The sequence below is a fragment of the Arvicanthis niloticus genome, chromosome 19 (genome assembly GCF_011762505.2).
Source record: "Arvicanthis niloticus isolate mArvNil1 chromosome 19, mArvNil1.pat.X, whole genome shotgun sequence".
Lineage (NCBI taxonomy): Eukaryota > Metazoa > Chordata > Mammalia > Rodentia > Muridae > Arvicanthis > Arvicanthis niloticus.
The window spans coordinates 41,321,979-41,342,678 of record NC_047676.1 but is presented as its reverse complement, the minus strand read 5'-3'; the positions used below and the strand labels follow the sequence as shown (position 1 = coordinate 41,342,678).

Here is a 20,700-nt window from a genome sequence, read left to right as displayed (position 1 = left end):
AGGCTCCCTGCCGGCAACACGGGCTGAGGATGGAGCTCAGTGGTGGAGTGTTTGCTAACATGCATGAGTCTTGGGGTTCGATCTACAGCACCTCCAACACAGAAGCTTTGTCTCCAGGCTCAAAATGAAGCTGATGCCTACTCCTCCCCTCAGCCTGCTGTTATTTCTCACTATTCTGCCACTGATGGACTCGTAGCGCAGTTTAAAGCACCTTAACATGTCCTATCACGTATTCAATATGAGGCAGCGTGGAGGCGAGTCAGGATAGAGTCAGCAAAGGTGACTGGGTACAGGCAAACATGGTGGTCCTTACTCCTGCAATAGACATTCCTGGTATCGATAGTTTTCTTTCCACAAACCTACCGTGTGTGCCCTTGACCTGCACCATCAGTCATCACAGCTATTAGGGCGGTGTGACTCTGGGTGATTCTCCCTGTGTCTGTTACTTTGATGGAAGAGAAGGGCCCTAAATGGCCTGATGCAACTTGAAACTTCAATGTGACAAAAGATTCCAAGTGGCCAAAGGCCTCTGCTGGACATGGAGACTTCAACCAACTGAGCCTGGAAGCCTGGGAATGAAACAAGGTGACTCCTCCCCCTTTGTTCTTTATGTGATTGGGAAAGACACTTCTTTGTAAGAGGGTTCTCCAACCAGGAGACTGATTCCACAGCTTGGCTGTTGTGAACAGAGCCGCAGTAAACATGGGTGTGCAGGTATCTCTGCTATATGTGGACTTTGACTCCTGGCACACACCCGGGATTGGTACGACTAAGTCATATGGTGCTTCTAGTTTTTGTGTGTTTAAGGAAACTCCATACGGATATCCTTATAGGTTAAACCCATTTACATTTCCACCCACAGTACATAAGGGTTCTTGCTTCCCCTGACCCTACCTACTGTTCCCTCTTGTTCAGCCTTTACATGGTGAATTGTCTTTGGGGGGTAGTGTTTTCCTCCCTACATATCAAAACAACCCCAACTGACTTTTAAAATGACCAGATTCAATGAATGAGAATTACCAAGAAATACGTCGGATGATGTGAACCTGATAGAACAGTGGTTGGGCCGTGGCTTTGAACTCGCCTGCTGCATTGCGCTCAACTGACTAAACCGCTACTGACTCATCGTGCTTCGTGAAATGGATGAACTCAAGAGTGTGAATAGCTGAATATAAGTCAGGGGCATTCCCAGCATTTTTGTCTTACTTGAGTAAGCTGACTGCCCATGACTGGTGAGGACTCAGCTGCTAGGAGACAGAGCAAGACAGAGACAGAGAGAGTCCTTTGAGAACAATCAGTTGCTCTTCTTGCCTTGCTTCTGTTTTCAGCCCATAAATGCTACGTGATTGTGCAACAACGGGTGGGAATTCTAGAAGATTTCCCAGTTTTTGGGGCCGCCTGCAGCAAGCATCCTTATTGTCGTTATTTCTCAATAGGTTTTGATAAAATTTTCAAAGATAAGCTGAAAGTTGCTTAAGATTTTTCCTTAATACCATTTCCAGGGTGAGGCTTTCTACTGTGGAAATTTGGGGGATTTCTGGATGCCCGCCTCTTTGGTATAAGTGTGCAGAGCAATCACCTGGAATCCAGCTGAAAACACAGGTTTGATCCTATAGGTCCTGGGGGTGGGGGCTGACAGCCTGCATTTCTAAGAAGCCTCACCTGCACATATGTGTGTTTAAGAACAAACCAAGGGCGTTTCTAAAAAAAAAAAAAAAAAAAAAAAAAAAAAAAAAAAAAAAAAAAGTCACCTGTTTTTACATACACCAATCCCAACAGCACTGGTCTAGGGTACGTTTTGACAAGCATACCTCTACAGCTCAATACAGTGTTAGAGACCCTCGTGAGACCTGGTGAGAGCTATAGCATACGTTTGCAGTAAAATGCATGAACACAGACTTAAATGTGCAATCACAAAGCCCCCCAGTATTTGCCTTAGGACTCAGGATAACTGGGTCCACCATCAGCCTGGGAATCTTGGACTGGTAACATCCAACATCTGCTGGGTACCTAGGGTGTGCTTTGTCCCTATGCTAAAGGTTAGAGACATAATAGTTCACTAAATACAACAAACACATGAGGAATTGTTACCATCCCTCATTTTATGAATTAAGGACACTGGTGCACAATTGCAAGCGATTTTCCATGGGTATTTGGGGGCGAATATTCAGTAGCCTGCCCCCTACATTGTTTAATTATCACTTTGCACTGCAATTATAACGTGTAGCAATTACTTTGAAGGAAGTGGTCCTATTTTATTAGAACTAAGATGTGAAAGTGAAGGCTGGCTAAATCCGAGGTTCTCAGATTCTGATGAGAACAGAATCTCTTGGAATTTGCTGAACATAAGGAGAAAGTCAAACTGTGTCCCTACCCTTCTTGTTGTGACTCTAGTTCACCCCATATACATAAATAAATAATAAACATGATATATACATTTAGTATATATACATTTAGTATATATACATAAATACATTTATATACAAAATATATTTACATAAAATTATATATATTATATATACATTAATATATTAACATATATATATATATGTATATATATATATTACCTTAAGCTTGTCTGGAGGTGAAGGTGAGAAAACAGGTTAGTCCTACCACTGCCCCTATAATTTTTTATAAAGAAAAATTGTCTTTAATTGTATGATTTTTTTTTAATTTCCCTGTCCACCTGGTGAATACACTATGAAAGACGCATGAATGGACAAAGGCCTCTGACCCCTGAATGGCCTTTTCAAGTCCCCTTGCTGGCTTTCACCCAGATGTAGACCCAGAAGCTTCTTAACCCTCAGAGCCACATCCTCCCAGAGCCAGAGCCCCTTCAGAGCTCTTAAAACTGAAACTCATTTAGCTTTCCTTTGGAGTTTATGTTTGTTTATTTGTTTTGTTTTTTCCAGACAGTGTTTCTCTCTGTAGTCCTGGGTGTCCTGGAACTCAGTATGTAGACCACACTGACCTTGAACTCACAACTTTGTTTTTAAAAGGCCTCCTACAGGGATACTCAAACTATGGGCACCAGAATTGAAGAGGCCATTTGTTAATCTTGCAGTTGTTTAACCTCATCCCCGAAATGATGACCCTCATGTAGGAAGGAACCCAACCGGTTTCAATTTTCCTTTTCTCATTTATTAAATTAAAAAAAAATATTAAGTGTCTCTGGAGCTGAGAAAGGCCTACCTGCTCCCTTCTCAGGAGATGGGTCACTAGTCTTTCCAATAAAGTTTAGGTACCAGGAAAGGGATGCATACAACAGGAGAATCATATACACAAGAGAAAAGCAAAAAAGAATCAGAAGATGCGAGAGGGGCAGATCCTGTTCTCATCCTTGAAGCAGTGACAAGTGTAGACTTGGCAGTGGGACTGAGATCATCCTGAAATTTGTTTCTTCTCTCCCCTGAGCTCTGGCTGGGAGGAATGAATCCAGGGCCTCAAGGATGCTCCATGTGTGCTCTACCATTGCAGGAAGTTTGTGATGTCTTTAAGATTATAGATATTTTATGTATTATTAACTTACATATCTCTGGTCATATTTTTAAAAGTGATTGTTAAGTAGTTGGCGAGCTTCATAGAGAAAGGAAGTGCGTGATCACCAGGGCCAGGTGTGGATTTACTTGGAAGAAGTCCTGTCAAACTAACCCCATCCTATGGTAGATTAGGGAACCATGGTCAGTACTGGGTTGAGTGGGTGGTAGGGAAGCAGACGTAACGGGCAAGAAGCCTTTGGCTTTTTTGTGTCGTTTGGAATATGTACAATGTGGCTGTATATATATTAGACTTGGCTAGGTATGTACTCACATTTCATGATAAGGCTGAGAAGAATATTGCCTAAGGGAAGCCGTGGGTTCAATACCAGTACGAATAAAATAAAATAAAATAAAACAAACGCCATCTTCTTTAAAATAATACTAAGAAATTCAGGCTCTTCAAACCTGAGCCTAAGACTTAGCAGAAGAATATCATCCTAAAACCAGGTTGCCATCCACAGGGCTGCACTTATGATTCTAAGCATCCACTTTCTTGCTATGTATTTCCCCCTCTTGGGCATTTCACCTAAGTTCTTCATTTTGATGTACAGGTTCAAGCATAAACCTATTCTTTTGTTTCCTGTAGGAAACCTAAAAGGTCTGGAAGGTATAAAAAGATCAGGGCTGAGAAGGTGGCTCAGTTAAGCTCTTCTTGCCCACCCCCCATCATGAGGTCCTAGGTCAATCTCTGGCAAAAACAAAAATAGAAAAGAAGTGAAGCCCAGAGAAGACAGGGTGTTGATAATCCGATTTTGAGATAAGTTTGGTACAGTGTTCACTGCAGAGCTTCCGATCCACGCTCTCAGGTTTCAGGGAACCCAATTTAGTCAGCACAACTGGAAGGTGTTTAGAATGACAGTAGATGCAGTCCCTTGGAAACAGGACAGGGCTGGTAATCTGTTGTGAATACTTAGATTCATTGTGAAGTTTCCAGGCTTAAAAGTGACTTTTTTTTCCCTCTCTTTCTCTCACATAAGAAATTAAGAGTTAGTCCATTGCTTGTTGTTTTGGTGGCTCAGTGACATTACGGCTCTGGTCTTTTTCCTGTAATTTTAGACACATTGTTAAAGAAGGTATGAAGGAATGAAGGGAGGCTGGGAACAGAAAAATCCTAAAAAAAAACCAACCAAACAAACAAACAAACAAAAAACCTGCCTTCTGCTTACATTACATTTATGAGAACTGTATTAGTTGAAATTGATAAGCTATATTTTAGGAGAAAAAAATGAACCACACAAAGGATGGTTATTGAGAAATACATACATATATATATTATATACATACATACATATACACACACACACACACACACACATATATATACATATATATATATATCCTATAATGTATATGAGTAAGATAAGCCACTAAATAGAAAATTGTAGAATATGAACACGCACTCAATGGAAGAGGAGCAATTTTGGTGAATAAATTCAGGAAAAGATGTCCAAACCACACTAATGATCATTAAAATGCAAATTAAAGTTACATTATGTAATGTACATTACAACCATTAAATCATCAAAGGCAAGCACACTCTGATTTCAGAGTTCAGACTCTTTTCCAGCACTCGTGGGGCCAGGATGAAAGCTGAAAGTTTTAGGGACGTTGTCTGGGCTGTTCTGCGGAGCTGGAGAAGGGTGTGGCCATAACACAACAGAGCCATAGCTAGAAATGCCAAACAGTTGGGTGAGTATGCTTATAGCAACATATTGAAAGGAAGGAAAGAAGGACGGACGGAAGGAAGGAAGGAAGGAAGGAAGGAAGGAAGGAAGGGAGGGAAGGGAAGGAGGGAGGGAGAGAAGGAATGAAGGAAGGAAGGAAGAAAGTGAGAAAGGGAGGGAGGGAGGGAGAGAAGGAGGAGGGATGGAGGAAGGGAGGGAAGAAAGAAAGGAAGGAAGGAAGGGAAGGAAGAAAGGATGGATGAAGGGAAGAAGGGAGGGAGGGAGCGAGGGAGAGAGGATGAATAAACCTTGATACCATGCTAGAAGAGTAGTAGACTATCCATGGGGATGTGACAGGCATGGTGAAGCATGCCTATAACCCCAGCAATGCCAGAAGATCGTGAGTCCCAGGTCAGTTTGCTTAAACCATATAGTTAGTGTGCGAAGAGTCTGGAGTATATAATGAGACCCTGTCTCAAAAAAGCAAAATGAAACAATAAGAAAACTACTCTGAGTGGGAAACATAAAGGCAGAAAACACCCTATGGTATAAATGGGGGGGCGGGGTGTCAGCCTTTCATTGAGCTCAGAGAGTCTCAAAGGTGGGCTGTGGTTTACTTATTTTTTGTTTTTGTTTTGATTTTTAAAGATTGGTTTCTCAAGACATGGTTTCTCTGTGTAGTCCCGGCTGTCCTGGACTTGCTTTGTAGACCAGGCTGGCCCTGAACTCACAGAGATCTGCCTGCCTCTGCCTCCTGAGTGCTGGGATTAAAGGTGTGTACCACCATACTCAGTCTAAAGATTTTTTACTTTAAGATTTTTTCAGTTCTTTGAGAGTTTCAATGAATGAATTTTGGTCATATCCACCCTTCCCTCAACTCCTCCTCAACTTTATGTCTCTTTTTCTTTTTCTTCTTCAAGATCGATTTGTGCTGCCCAAATATTTCTGGTCTTCACTGGAGTTTGGAATTTACCTAGGGATGCACTCTTAAAGGAAAGTGTCTCTCTTTCTCCCAGAGGCTAATAAGTTCCAAGAGCCCACAACTTAGGGTGGGGTCGTGTGCCCAACTCTCCTCTCCAGCTCCACACTGGGATTTGTCTGGCTTGTGCTTGCACAGGTTTTGGGATGTGCTGTTGCAGCTACTGTGAGTACAGATGTTTAGCTTCCCTGCTGAGTCCAGAGAACAATATTTCCTCTCAGGCTTTAGGCAACATCTTCTGCCCACCTCTTCCAAAATTATCACTGGGTCTTGGGAGGGAGTCCAGTATATACGTTTTTCTTTAGTTCTGAGCATTTGGCAATCTCTTGGTCAGTCTTGGATCACTATGTTAATTAACATCCATTACAAATAGACCCTTTTCAATGAGAGAGGAGAGATGCATGGGTCTATGAATTTAACACTATGTCCATTGAATAGCATGACAGTGGTAGATTCTCCCTTAGGGTCCATGACCTATCTAGACAACAGATGTGTGTGTTTGTGTGTTTTGCTAGCATGTACAATATGCATGTTGGGTGACTGCTGCAGAGATCAGAAGAGAGTGTTTGATCCCCTGGAACTGGAGTTACCAAATGGTTATAAGCCACCATATGAGTCCTGAGAATTAAGCCTGGGTCCTCCGCAAGAGCAGTAAATGCTCTAGACTGCTGAGCCATCTCTCCATCTCCATGGCATAAAACGTTTACAAAGTAAAAACTAAGAAAGATAAAACACACACACACACACCACGATTAAGTTGCACAGAAAATAAATCAAGGAAAAGATAAGTACAAAATTCAGAGTAGTAGATAGATGCTTTTGAACCAGGGAACAAGAAATAAACTATATAGGTGGATTCAAAGATACTGTTAAGATTTAAGTGTTAGCTGAGCACAGTGGCATCTTACCTCTAATCTGAGCACATGGGAGTCTGAGACAGGACATTGAAGCCTGATTTGGCTATTCAATAATACCCTGTTATATACACACACAAAGGATTTAAGTGTTGTGTCGAGTAATAGATTCATGATTGTTTATTTTATTATGTTTTATCACATTTATATAAAATATTATGTGATTAAAACTTTAATAAGACCCAAACAGCTTTGATGATAAGTATAAAAAGATTCTACTATACCATTGTGTGTGGTTTTCTTTTAGGGGCAAGGCACTATGGAAACAGTCATTTATAGTTTTAACTATGCTAGCTTTACAATGCTATTTGAATACACAAAAGACTCTATTTGCTTCCATCCATTTTTTGGGGAAAGGACACAGCTGTGTGGAAGCACTAGCATGTAAGAGAACTGGTTATAGTCCTATAGACACTTTGCAAAATGAACACACAGGGAGCTGTTATAATAGAGAGAGGCTTACCAATAATACATCCTAGCATTCTTAATGAAGGGACAGAATTGAGATCAAGGGTTTTAAAGAGAGAGGAATTGCAGAACATAGTAGACTCGGATCAACTTGACTGCGTTAGAATAGCTTGGGAAATCCACCTCCAGCGGGCTTGTAACTGAGAAGGAAAGACACATTCTGAACTCGAGTGGCACTGAACCTTGGGCTGGGAGTCTGGGCAGAATAAAAAAAAGAAAGTGGGTGGGTGCCAGCATTCATTGCTGTCTGCTTCATCACAGAGGCATCATGTGCCCCTGCCATGGTGGAATACGCTAAGATGTGAGCTGAAACAAGCTTCTCTTCCTGTAAGTTGCCTCTCTTCAAGTGTTTTGTCACAGCCAAGGTTAGGATAACTAATACAGACTCCTTTTTGAAGTTTAGCAATAACAGAAGAGAGAAAATTCGTTTTTTGGTGGGGAAGGGAAGTCTTCAGGAATATTCTTCCCAAGCCTGTGATACTTAGCTTTTGTTTGATGTCTGAGCGGCAGGGAGGAAAACCATAGAACAAGGGCAAACTTTCAAAAGCATTGAAGGGATGCTCTGAGGATTCAGGTGCAGTCTAGCGCAGAGTTTATCTCATCCACAAGGGATATTAGTGCTGTCATGACATGAATTTTCTTTTGTAAAGTTTTACTGCCATTTCAACGTTGTTTGATTTACTTTGTCTCAGCATTGCTCCAGAACCTAATCCTGACCATACAACTCTCCATGTGGGTGTGAACCCCATTGTAAAACAAAATATTTCACAATCTTTCTTTTCCCAATTCAGAATACAGCACAGCACAGACCTCATTTGAACTTTGATTTTATTTATTTATTTATTTATTTATTTTTTTGAAACAGGGTCTCACTATGTACTAGAACTCACTATGTAGACGGGGCTGGCCTTGAACTCATAGAGATCGTCCTTCTTCTGCCTCCCTAGTGCTGAAACTAAAGGTGTGTGCCACCAAGTCTGGCTACTAACCTACTGTTTAAAGCTGTTATCTAGGACTTCTGAGTTAGGGAGGGCCTGTTAACATCTCAACTGAGTACTTCCTTCTCACCCAAGAACACACTGTTGGTGTAGAGGGCTAAGAGAGAGCAACACGAGCGTCATCTCGCTGTGGCATCTCTCCAGGGCTCCCACTCCAGTCTGTGAGCCTGCTGTACACCAGCATACTTCTGTACAATACTGCATTCATTTAGCTATGTGCCTGGCTTTCTAAGTGGGTGGCAGGCTACTTGAGGAAAATGTCCTCTCTTGTTCATTTGGCCCTTCCACAACTGTGTCCTGAGACTGGAATATATTGTCAGATCAATAAATGTTGCGTGAAGCACTCAATTGTTGGAGAAGGCAAACAAGCTCACACCTATTAGAATGGTTAGTATCAAAAAGACAAAAGATTTGCAACAGTAGAGATACGATGATATGAGAATTGCATACTATCTGTGGGGTGTAAATTAGCATAACCATCATGGGATCTCTCCAGAACATTAGGAATAAAATTACCCATAAATCCAAAAATCCCACAACTGGGTGCATATCCAAAGAAGATGAAATATGTATACTAAAGAGACATCAGCATGTCCGTGTTTGTGGCAGCACTATCTACATTGGCCAAGACATGAGATCAACAGATATGTAAGTTGAGAACAAGAGAGAGATGGAGAGAGTCTAGTCATTAAAAGAATAAAATCCTATAATTTGTGACACATGGGAACCTGGAGAACACGTATTTAAATAAGTCAGGCACAGAAGGAAAACTAATGTCTGTTCTCCTTCATGCATGGAATCTAAAGATGATCTCGGAGCAAGACTGTCCGAGATGGTGGTTGCCAGAGGCATGGGTGATTGGGAAAAACAGAAGGGGAGACATTGAGCAAAGGTTAAACAATTACAGGTAGCTAGGGTAGGGAGACGGAGAGGCAATTATATAGATATAAAAAGTAGATGATAAGTAATTGCCTAGGACCCGAGGATGGGAGAAGAGAAACTGGAAATGATCACTCATCAATGGCTCTGACGTTTCTTTCTTGAATGATCAAAATGTCTTAAAATGAATCATGGTCACTCAATTCCGAGAACATCCTCAAAGTGGCAGGACTATATACTTTCAACAGGTGAACGGTGGGATAGATTGATTAAAAGTTAAACAATGGACTTATTGTTGTTGTGTGCATATAATATGTGTTCATGAGGAGGGTTCACTTGTGCCATGGTGCACATGTCAGAGGACAGCTTCAGCAATCAGCTCTCGCCTTCCACTTTCGGATCTGGGGCTCGAACTCAGGTCGTTGGGATTGTACGGCAAGAGCTTTTGTGTGCTAAGCAATTTTGCTGGCTCATGAATTATCTAATAGAACTGTTTTTGAAGTTTAAAATGGATGAATAAATAATTAACAAAAGCATTAATAAGAATTTGTTCCTGCCAGGCAGTGGTGGCGTACGCCTTTAATCCCAGCACTTGGGAGGCAGAGGCAGGCGGATTTCTGAGTTCGAGGCCAGCCTGGTCTACAGAGTGAGTTCCAGGACAACCAGGGCTACACAGAGAAACCCTGTCTCATAAAACCAAGAAAAAAAAAAATTTGTTCCTGCTTTCTTTTGGAGTAGGGATATTGGAGGACTGTTTCTCTTACTCCGTAACCCAGATTGACCCTGCTCTCTGGAGGATTTGAAGAGACCCAGCACCAGATTAGCCTGAAATTTATTATGTAGCCTGAACTGGCCTTGAACTCAGGATCCTTCTGCCTCTGCCTCTGCCTCTGCAGTGCTGGGAAGAAAAGTGCAGCTTTTCTTCTTCCTCCTCCTCATCCTTTTCCTCTTCTTCTTGTTCTTTCCTGTTTAATTGATGTCTAGTTATGTAGTCCAGTTAGCCTTGAAATGAGTGCTGACATTTAATAAGGTATTTTGAACGTTCACTTGCTTTTTGGTGTGCATGTAAGTGTGGGTGTGCATATGTGTGTTTTGTGTGAACATGCTTCTGCTTGTGTAGGCCAGATACCAACCTTAACTGTCTTCCTCAGTCAGTCTCTAGTTTATTTCTTTTGGACAAGGTCTCTCACTGAACCTGTAGCTCATGATAGGCTGGCTTGGCCAGCTAGGGGAGCCCCAGGAACCTGCTGTCCCTGACCGCCCCAATTATGGGATTATAGGTGCTCACTGCTATGTTCAGAATTGTTTTGGTTTGATTTGGTTTGATTTTCAAGACAGGATTTCTTTGTGCATCTCTGGCTGTCCTGGAACTTACTTTGTAGACCAGGCTGGCCTCGAACTCAGAGATCCACCTGCCTTTGCCTCCTGAGTGTTGGGATTAAAGGTGTGTGCTATCCAGCTACTGCCTGGCTAGCTATGCCCAGATTTTTGCATGGGTGCTGGGAATTGGAACTCAGGTCCTCATGTTTGCATGACAAGCCTTTTACCAACTTAGCCATTTCCCTCGCTCTTGAACCTTCACATTTGAATGAAGTACTTTAGAAGTATATGTTTCTTCTAACTTTGTATGGTTGCTATCTATAATGGCTTCAGTTGACTTATTCCACCATCCAAAATGTCTCTGGAGTCTAGACTTTAGGATTACAGACAGTTATGCTTGGATGAAAGGTTCTTGGTACCAGTTCTTTATAGGTGATGCATGGCATGGTGTGTTTTACGTCACCTTCACATAACCAATGTCTTGTCTGAAACTCAGTGAGGCTAAGTTTGACCACCTGAGTTCATGTGATGACAGCCCAGTCTCTTCTATAAAGGTAACCTTTTCTCCTTGTCAATGATAAACTATCGATGGGCAAGTGGCAGAATGTGGCCTTCTAAATTCACATCACCCTGTTCCCTCATGGTTTTAACATCTGCTCATCTATTGGTTCCTACTTGTCCTGGCTAGGTTTTTGTTTGTTTGTTTTGAATTTTTGTTTTCAACTTGACACAAGCTACAGTAACCTGGGAAGAGGGCCTCGCAATTGAGGAGAGTTCATCAGACTGACCTATAGAGACTATAGAGTCTGTAGGGCATTTTCCTGACTCATGATTGATTAGGAGGGTCCAACTCATGGTGGGTAGTGCCACCCCCTGATCCAGTGGTCTTGGGCAGTATTAGAAAGCTGAGCAAACCACGGGGAGCAAGCCATGGGGAGCAAGCCATGGGTCTCAGCTTCAATTCCTACCTTGAGATTTCTGCCTTTAGCTCCTGCTCTGGCTCCCCCTCATGAGAGATGACAACTATAAGCTTAAATAAACTCTCCCCTGCCCAAGTTGCTTTCCTTCGTGGTCTTTATACAGCAACAGAAACCAAATGAGGATGCTAGGTATCTGAAAGTAGATTTCCTGTCAGTGGAACTATAAAAGCTGCTATGTATCGAAGGTTGCTCCGATCTCCTGATTCTCTTGCTTCCATCTCTTCAGTGTTGGAACTACAGGTGGATACCACCTTGTCCAACGTCTTCATCTCAAAGCTGTTTAGATAAAACATCTTGCCTAGACTGTACCTAAAATGGATAGTCATATCACAAGTATTTAAAATTTATTATGACCATGCTACCTAGGACTCTTATAACTCTGGAGGTAAGGACAATAATGGAAAAAAAATGCCACATCTTTTTGGGTGTAAATTGTTGAGAGCTTTTAGAAACTCTTCAAATAAGCTGAAATTTAAAAATCTATATATGTTTAAAAGAAGAATATACTTTTGCAAATACATATTTTTATGGTTTAGAGTTGCACTTGGAAACACATCTGACTCCCCACTTTTCACTGGTCTCTTGGGGGTGCTTTGCAGGAAATACCTGAGAAAGCAGAAGGCATGTTTTATGATTTGTATTTTACATCTTCATATAAGAAGATAAACCCCTGGTGGTGCTGGCTCATGCCAGTACCTTGGGAGGTAGAGGCAGGAGTTAAGGCCACTCTCTGCTACATAGCAGAGAGTGAGGCCTGCCTGGGCTCAATGAGTCTTTGTCAAAAAAAAAAAAAAAAAAAAAAAAAAAAAAAACTATGAGTAAGGAGGAAACCATCTATTGTTAAGATTGGTAGTGGTGGTTTAACTCTTTATAATGCAATTGTCACATTATCTTCTCTGAGTCTCACTTCCTCTTGATTAGAGCAGACAGCAGGGATCACCAACATCCTCTCTTTACAAATTAGGAAACTGAGATTACTAAATGTGTTCTGGAGGCCTCCTGGGAACGGGCAGGGGCACTGCCACTATTAAACCATTGGTACTTATTAAGACATAGTTAACTCTCTATTGTCTGTGTGAGCATGGCAAGGCCCCTCTGTGCTAAGGCCAGAGCTCTACCATTGGACAAGTCTCCAAACTCCTCCCAAATGAAGTCCCTACGAACTGTATTGCAGTAGGAATCATGACTTGCAGTTTGGGGAAACTGAGCTGGAGATTTATAACTTAGGAACAAAGAGATTGAAGCAAGTCAGTGAACCGAAAATTACTAAGAAGACATTAAGAAGACATGGCAGGGGTATTCTTGCTAAGGGCAAATCACGGATTTATATACACCAAAGGTGGGAGGGTTCATATATTAAGTATTAAAATATGTTCAAATATTAAGAATTAAAATATCAACAAGGATTCTTGCTAAAATGAAGCTCTGCTAGCACCAACAGGAAGGCCAAGGTGCAGGCCCCTCACAGAAGGGGGCGTTTAGAGGTAACTAATTTAAACAGTTTGGAGGGAGAGCCAATGGGAGGAGAAGGACGGCGGGCAGCAGGAGCCGTGGAATGGTGCACCAGGGTCCAGCTCTCCTTTAAAGGAAGCATCGCCTAGCACTAAGGGCTGAATGGAATAAAGAGAGGACTCCCAATCCCTGCAATTTGCCCCGCCCCGTCAACCCGCTTCCAGATTCAGGGCGGGCTCCGCAAGTCGGCGGGCGGGGTCGATGGCGCTGATTGGCTGTCTGCGCTGGCCTGGGGTTTCCCCGGCTCCGCCCACTGTCGTCCCCGCGCTCCTTCGGCCTGCGGGACCGCGCACTGGCCCAAGCCGCGCGCCCCGGGCGGGAGGAGCCGGAGCCCGTGTTCCTCCCCCCGCCCCCCACGGGTCCTCATCCTTAAAGCTCGAGTCCGCTCGCCCCGCCTGTTGGAGAGGGCACAGGGCAGCGGAGGGCGTTTGGCCGCGGCTAGCCAGCCCTGAGCGAGCAGGCTCCTGAGGCGACAGAGCGGCGGCCACTGGCCCGGAGTCCCGGCCCGGTACGGGGACCGTGAAGGGAAGGTCCGGGGCACGGTTGCCCTCCGTGGCAGCGCGGCCGAGCCCAGACTGCCCAGGTCGCTGCTGCCTTCATTCTAGGAGGCGCACAGTCGCTTGGGGCTGCCGCCATCCCGAGGGCGGGGCTCCTGGGAATTGGGTATCTGGACCGCCGCGCTCTGTTCCAACCGCCGCCCGCGCCAGGTAGTGACATCGCCCAGTCCCTGACCATGTTCGACACGACGCGGCTGCCGTACGTGGTCCTCGATGTGGTGTGCGTGTTGCTGGGTACGTAGGCGCCGCGGCCCGGGGGTCTTCCGGGCGGGGGTGGGGTGGGGGGGACTGCTGCGGAGCCGCGCACCGGTGTGGGGTGGGTGTGCCCGGCGTGCGCGCGCGTGCGCCGCAGCTGCGGAGTTGTGGGGAGCCGCTTGCGCAGCCTGGGGTTGGGGGGGTGGGGGGGATCCTCGCTTCTGCATCCTGCACTCTGGCTCCAGCGTGGGCTCTCCCTGCCTGTCTGCCGGTGCGCTGAGTCTAGCCCTGCTTGGCCTCTGTTCTCGCCTGTGCTCTTACCCTCTGTTTCCCGGCCTACTCTTAAAACAGGCAGGGTGGGCTCCTCTCTCTGCGCGGTGCAGAGAACCCAGGTCACCGGCCCATCAGGTTCTGCAGCGAAGCTGGAGGTTTGGTACACTCGGACTTTTCCCCCCACCCCGAGCAGGCAGGCTTCACTGCCCAGCTTATCATACCTTGTGAGAAGCACTTGAAAGTTTTCGTCTATAAAAGGTTTAGAACGTTCCTAATTAGAAGGCGTCGTCAGGTTGTAAATTGTCAGGTTGCAAGAGGGATGAAGATGGCCAGGTTTCTGCCTGACGAGATCTAAAGAAGCTTGCTTTCCTCCATCCCGTAGGAGTCCGCCTATTTCCTTCTAAGCGCAGTCCTGCCTTGGTGTGCCTGTCTCCTGTGACAGCCCGGCAAGGAGCTTCCTTAACTTCTTTAGCTACAGCAAAGCTGACGTTGTTTACCTGATGAAAGGCTTCAGTTCTGGGCTCATTCGTCTCCAGGTGTTTTTTCTCTTCAGAAAAAAACAAAAAACAAACAAACAAAAAAAAAAAAACAAAAACAAAAACCAAAACTTCCCAAGCCCTCAAAACTACAGTCATCTGGTCAAGGGATAGGAAAGGGTGGCTTTCACTTTTTTTCCCCCCTATATCGTGTGTGTCACTTGTAAACCATTGGGTCAGGCAATTGTACCTAATTGTAAGCCTAATTGGAGGTCTGGGTGGTGGAACTCTGGTTTAAGTAATTGATGTAGTCCTGGCGAGTTTTCAAGGCGACTGGACTAGTGACTTTTGCATCCTAGATACAAATCAGCATAATGGCTTCTCAGAGATAGGAAATTCCCCCAGGCTTTAATATAGCAGTTCTCGACTATTCCTCTCTCCCGCTTCTAGCCTGACCATTTAGGTGCCTATAATCTTGTCAAATTGTTAAAATTTCAGTACCTGTTTTTTTTTTGTGTGTGTGTGTGTGTGTGTTTTCTTAAAGAGTTCTTTTTAAAAAAAATAAAATCTGTGCAACTTCTTTATTTACTAGGACACCCTCCCCCACCCCCAGAATTTTATAGTGAATTGTAGGAATTCACTCTGAAGGGATTCAGTCTTAGAACATTCCGTAGGCTGTGGTGACCTGTAACCCAAGCACTTGTGATGTAGAGGTAGGAAAATGTTTAGTTCAAGTCCAGCTTGGGCCACCTAGGGAGAACCTGGGTCACTAAACCAAGAGCAGTCTTAATAGACACATCTTTTCAGATATTGGGGCATATTATTTTAAGTTATTAGATTACAAAATATTTTCCCTTTTTCTCTTTCCTGCCTTCTTTCCTTTCCTTTCCCCCCCTCTCTCTTTTCCTACTTCTTCCTTCTTTATAGACAGGGTCTTGCTGTGCAGCCTGGTTTGGAACTTGTGTCTTCTTCTTCCTCAGCCTCCAGAGTGCTGGGAATATCAGCATGCTCTACCATGCCTGGCTAAATTATGGACCAATCACTGATTAGGAGGGCAGAAACACTATATACTACTCATATGGGCATGCAGCTAATGTTATTAATATGAAGCCATATAGTAGATTTATACTTTCTAATTAGTTAATTGATTTTCATTATACCCGACTACAGTTTCCCCTCCCCCCTTCTCCCAGTCCTCCCATCCACTTCTCCCAGTCTCCCTTCCTCCCAGATCCACTCCTCCGTTTCCCTTCAGAAAAGAGTAGGCCTTCCAGGTATATCCACTGAACATGACATAATAAGAGACAATAAGATTAGCCACAAACCCTCATAGCAAGACTGGGAGAGGCAGCCCAGCCGGAAGAAAATTTGCATGGTTGCCTGGTATCCTGTCTCAAGCTTGTAATCCCATCACTCACATGGTTAAAGTAGAAAGACTCATGGGTTAGAGGCTAGTCTGGGCAACAGAGGGGGTTCAGATCGGCCTAGAATCTCAGTGAACAAATAAACTGACAAAGATCAGGTATAGTGGAGACACATATATGCAGTGCAGTTTTATGAATTCTGTTTTCTGGTGGGTGGCCTATATTTGCAACAGGACATGTCCTGTTGACACAGAAATGTAATTGGCCTTGGGGTTACAGGAATATGCTGTCCTTAAGGCAGTGTCAATATTTATAGTGTCTTCCCATACCTCTTGGGTTTTTGTTTTTTGCTTTTTTGAAACATGGGGCCTGCAGCTCAGGCTGATCTAGAACTCATTATGTAGCCCAGGCTGGATTTGAACTTCTGCCAGTCCTCCAACCTCTGAAGTGTTTGATACAGTCATGAGCCATTGTACCCAGCTATGGTGTCCTTAGTGATTTGAAAAAAAGCTCTTATGAGGGATTCTATGTTACTTTAAGTTTGCTTTTTTAAAAAGATACTTCACCATTTGAATCTTTTTTTTTTTTTTATAAATTAGCATTTCTTTTTTTATAATTTTTATTTTATTGTGCATTAGTGTTTTGTCTGCATATATGTGAGGATGGTAGATTTTGGAGTTATGGACAGTTATAAGCTGCAATGTGGGTGCTGGGGATTGAACCAAGGCCCTTTGGGGGTTTCTCTGTGTATCTCTGGCTGTCCTGGAACTCTCTCAGTAGACCAGGCTGGCCTCGAACTCAGAAATCCGCCTGCCTCTGCCTCCCAAGTGCTGGGATTAAAGGCGTGCGCCACCCCTGCCTGGCGGCCGTGGTCCTTTTGGAAGAGCAGTAAATCCTCTTCTCTCTACCCCCATCTATTTGAATGTTATTTGATCTGTTTATTTATTATTATTATTATCCGTTGTTGTTATTATTGTTTTTTTCTTGTGCTGCTGCTTAAATTTCTTTTAAAGTAGTTCAGTGTATTGTCAAGATATCCCAGGTTTTCCTTTTCCTAAGTAGAAAGTCATCTACTGACTTTCATTAGTGATGAACAAAATGTAATCAGATGTAACAACATCAGCTCCCACAGTTAACACTAAGGGAGACCACTGATACAGAATATTTTTAAGGTTGACTTTTGGAAGAGAGATTTTTATAGTAAACTTACCTTTCTAGGAGAGTGTAAGGATTGGGATTTATTTGCGATACTGACAGCCAGAGATTAGCAGCCTAAATTTGTTTGCTTCAAGAGAGCTTTCAGCCTGGTTTAAACTTTTTCCCTTTTTCTGTGGTGCATACACAGGTAAGAGTTGACTGCACTGGGAGAAAGATGATTAAGCACTTTGTAAGTATAGGTTATGTGAAAGTGATTCATAATTACAATGTGAATATGTTCCATATTCTGTTAATGACTACTCCAACATCATTCTGTATATCCATTTTAATATGATGATGTTATATGATTTTGTTACACAAGTACTTTATAAATTTTTACCCAGGGTAATGTCTTTTGAGGTGATCATTAAACATTATATATATGTGTGTTTATGTGTATATTTTTTCTAAATAATCTCCATTAATTTATCAATATTTAAATTATTAGCTCCTTTAGTGGATTTGGTAAATCCTTGGAATAAAGAAATTTGAGAGGTGATATATATTTGATCCTATGAAATGAAGTAGAGTCATGTCATCTTTTTCTGGTTCTTTTGAGTCTTTGATTTGACAGGCCTATCATTGATTTCTGTTTTAATTTGCTTCCCTTGCTTATTTATTTATAGATAGAGTCTCACTGTGTAGTTTTGGCTAGCCTAGAACCCACTATGTGGACCAGGCTGGCCATGAACTCAGATCTACCTGACTCTTACTCCTCTGGGATTAAAGACAGGTGCCACCACACTTGGTCTTGCTTTTGTTCTTGTGATCAGTGGTTCTAAAACTATTGGTAAGTCCATATACAGTCACCTGAACTCATGAAGAACGACTATATAGAGAGCGATAGAGAGTTGGTATAAAGGTGGCTATTTTAGCCCAATATTATACTATGTTGTGAATATAACTTACTGTTTAATTACTAAGGATCATTCTGTATTTTAGCCACCAGTTAATAGGCACAGAGTTCATTAATTGATTCAGTGCATAGCGAGGGATGACTTTTGTACCTTGTTTGAGTGCTGGGGATGGAAAGATAAATAGGACAGTCCCTTCCCTAAAGAAGCTCAGAGTCTAGTGAAGGAGAAACAAACAAGCTGTTACATCATGCTAAGCGTACTAAGGCAGGTGTGGTGCCCTTTGATCAAGGAGGAGGGCTCTGGCTGAGATCTATACCATTCTAGAGCCGTGGCTTATCATTTATTCTCAGAGAATCAGAAATGCCAGAAGCTGCCTAGCATTGTGTTTATAATTTTTTTCTCCCTGTTTTTCAACTTGATCTAGGGGAGTAGGGACTTGGGTATCTGTGCTCATTATTTGTCTGTAGGTAGTCCTGTGATAGCTAGGACATAGATGGAACTGGCAAAACTTGCCTTTTGTGTGTCTGTATTTTGCTGTGTAGTGATCACTTTATAGTACTTGTCTGTGCTGCATAGACCTTAGACTTAGACATGACAGTGGCGTCTTGATGTTGTACCCCAAGGACACACTGCCATCTCTAACTGCTTTCTCCAAATCCTTCTGTGCTTTCAAAGTGGTTCCCCCATTTTTTCCTCTCTTGACTATATCATTTGAGTGTGCTGTTTTTGTTTGTTTGTTTTGCTCTTGTTGTTTTGCCCAGGATCCTACAGATAATACTGTGTCCAAACCAGAACTGAGAAAGTTTTTCGTTTTGCATGGGTCACTAGTTACATGTCTTTGATAGCAGATGCAACAGGAGCCCTTGGGTTATTGTTGGACTTTTCTTTTATAAAGGTTTGTTTGTTTAATTTTGTGTGTGTGTGTGTGTGTGTGTGTGTGTGTGTGTGTGAGAGAGAGAGAGAGAGAGAGAGAGACAGACAGACAGACAGACAGACAGACAGACAGAGACAGACAGACAGAGACAGAGAGGCAGAGAGAGAGGGACAGTGAGAGAGAGAGTACCCACTGGAGTTTATGTGTGTGTGTGTGTAATGCCTGCAGAGTCCATAAGATAGAATCATAATCTCTGGAACAGATGGTTATGAGCCACTGTGTGGGGCATTGGGGACCAAGTCTGGGTCCTCCAAAAGAGCAAGTGCTCTTAATCACCAAGCCATCTTTCTACCTCATGTTGGCTTTATTACGAGAATTCAGGTTTTCTTACCATGATCCAAATAAAACATTATGCCAAAATACAGTAAATGTAGAATAAAATCTGATGACAAAAACATTGGCTACCAATGGTAGGCAGTTATAAAATCTTGTTACTTGTTCCCTAAATTCTGATACCATCACCATAATGCTGACATTCTTTTACTCCTGTTAATGTATCCCTAAGGAGTGATCCCTCTGCTAATCCCCAAGATGGGTTGCCTTGACAAACAAACAAACAAACAAACAATACATGGAAGTCGTTTGGCTTCATAGTCTCACCCACTTTTGTGCCTTCTTCCCTTTTCTCCTAAAATTGATTCATTAACTCACAACTTTCATACGTTTGGTGGTAGCTGAATAGGTTCTCTCTTCAATTACACACATTTCTTTTGCTTCTGATGAAAGTTTGCTGGGTTTGTTTCTTTAACTTTTCTCATTGTTTCTATACAGAAGGAGAGAAAGAGTCTCAGAAGATGAGCAGAAGTTTGTCAAGCTGTGCATTCTTGTGTCAGATTAGGGCCGTGTTGCTTTTTCTTGTATTGGATGAGTAGGGTGAACAGAAGTTGAGGCTGGTGCCCTGCTTGCTTCCACGCAGTTGAGTTGCCTCTCATTAAATGTGCCCCGTGTGGACTCCACTATGGAAATGTTTAGAGAACTTTCCCCATATATGTTTTATGAACTGTGAATTCTTTTTTTATATTCTCTTTGAATTACATCCTTTTGGAAACTCAGAGACATGTTATGAATCTTATTAATCCCATTCTCATTTAGTCATTTTTGACAGCTCTACTGAAGTGTCTGAGATGTTTAGGAAATTACTCTGATTTTAAAAACTGAGATTTTGCTATTTAAATATGAGGTTGTTGGTATTTACTAAGAGATAGAGATACCAGTAACGGATGAGCAGACACTCAGATTCAGGCAGACTAGTTAGCAGAGCATGGAGTTTCAATTTTTGTGGAAGGAATTTAGACTCTTTAAAAATTATTTTTGTGTGTGCATCATTTTCAAAGAACAATTTTGAGTAGTCTGTTTTTTCCTTCCACTTCTGAGTAGGTTCTGGGACTTGAACTCAGGTTGTCAGATTCACATGGCAAGTGCTTATATGGACAGAGCCATCTATGTGGGATTGAAGTATAGTCTGTCTGCACAGTAAGCTGATTAGGGATTGACTGTATAGGTGCCATTTTGCTTTATTTTCTTTTAGAAAACACCATTTCCCTTCCAGAGGTTAAGCATAGCAGTTGCAAGAAGCTTGCAAGAAGCTTTCAGA

General features: G+C 42.7%; 1 protein-coding gene across 2 annotated transcripts in view; it reads left to right on the top strand.

The window, feature by feature from the left end:
• Positions 1–13,544: 13,544 nt before the first annotated feature.
• The window catches only part of Plpp1 (phospholipid phosphatase 1), a 65,939-nt gene continuing 58,783 nt past the window's right edge, over positions 13,545–20,700 (top strand). Inside the window, exon 1 of one of the 2 annotated variants that reach the window (XM_034523327.2) lies at positions 13,545–14,044. In XM_034523327.2, coding sequence (XP_034379218.1) covers positions 13,987–14,044 — 58 coding nt within the window. In that variant the 5' untranslated portion in view covers positions 13,545–13,986. The remainder of the gene's footprint in view (positions 14,045–20,700) is intronic. The other variant, XM_034523326.2, reaches the window with a different exon arrangement.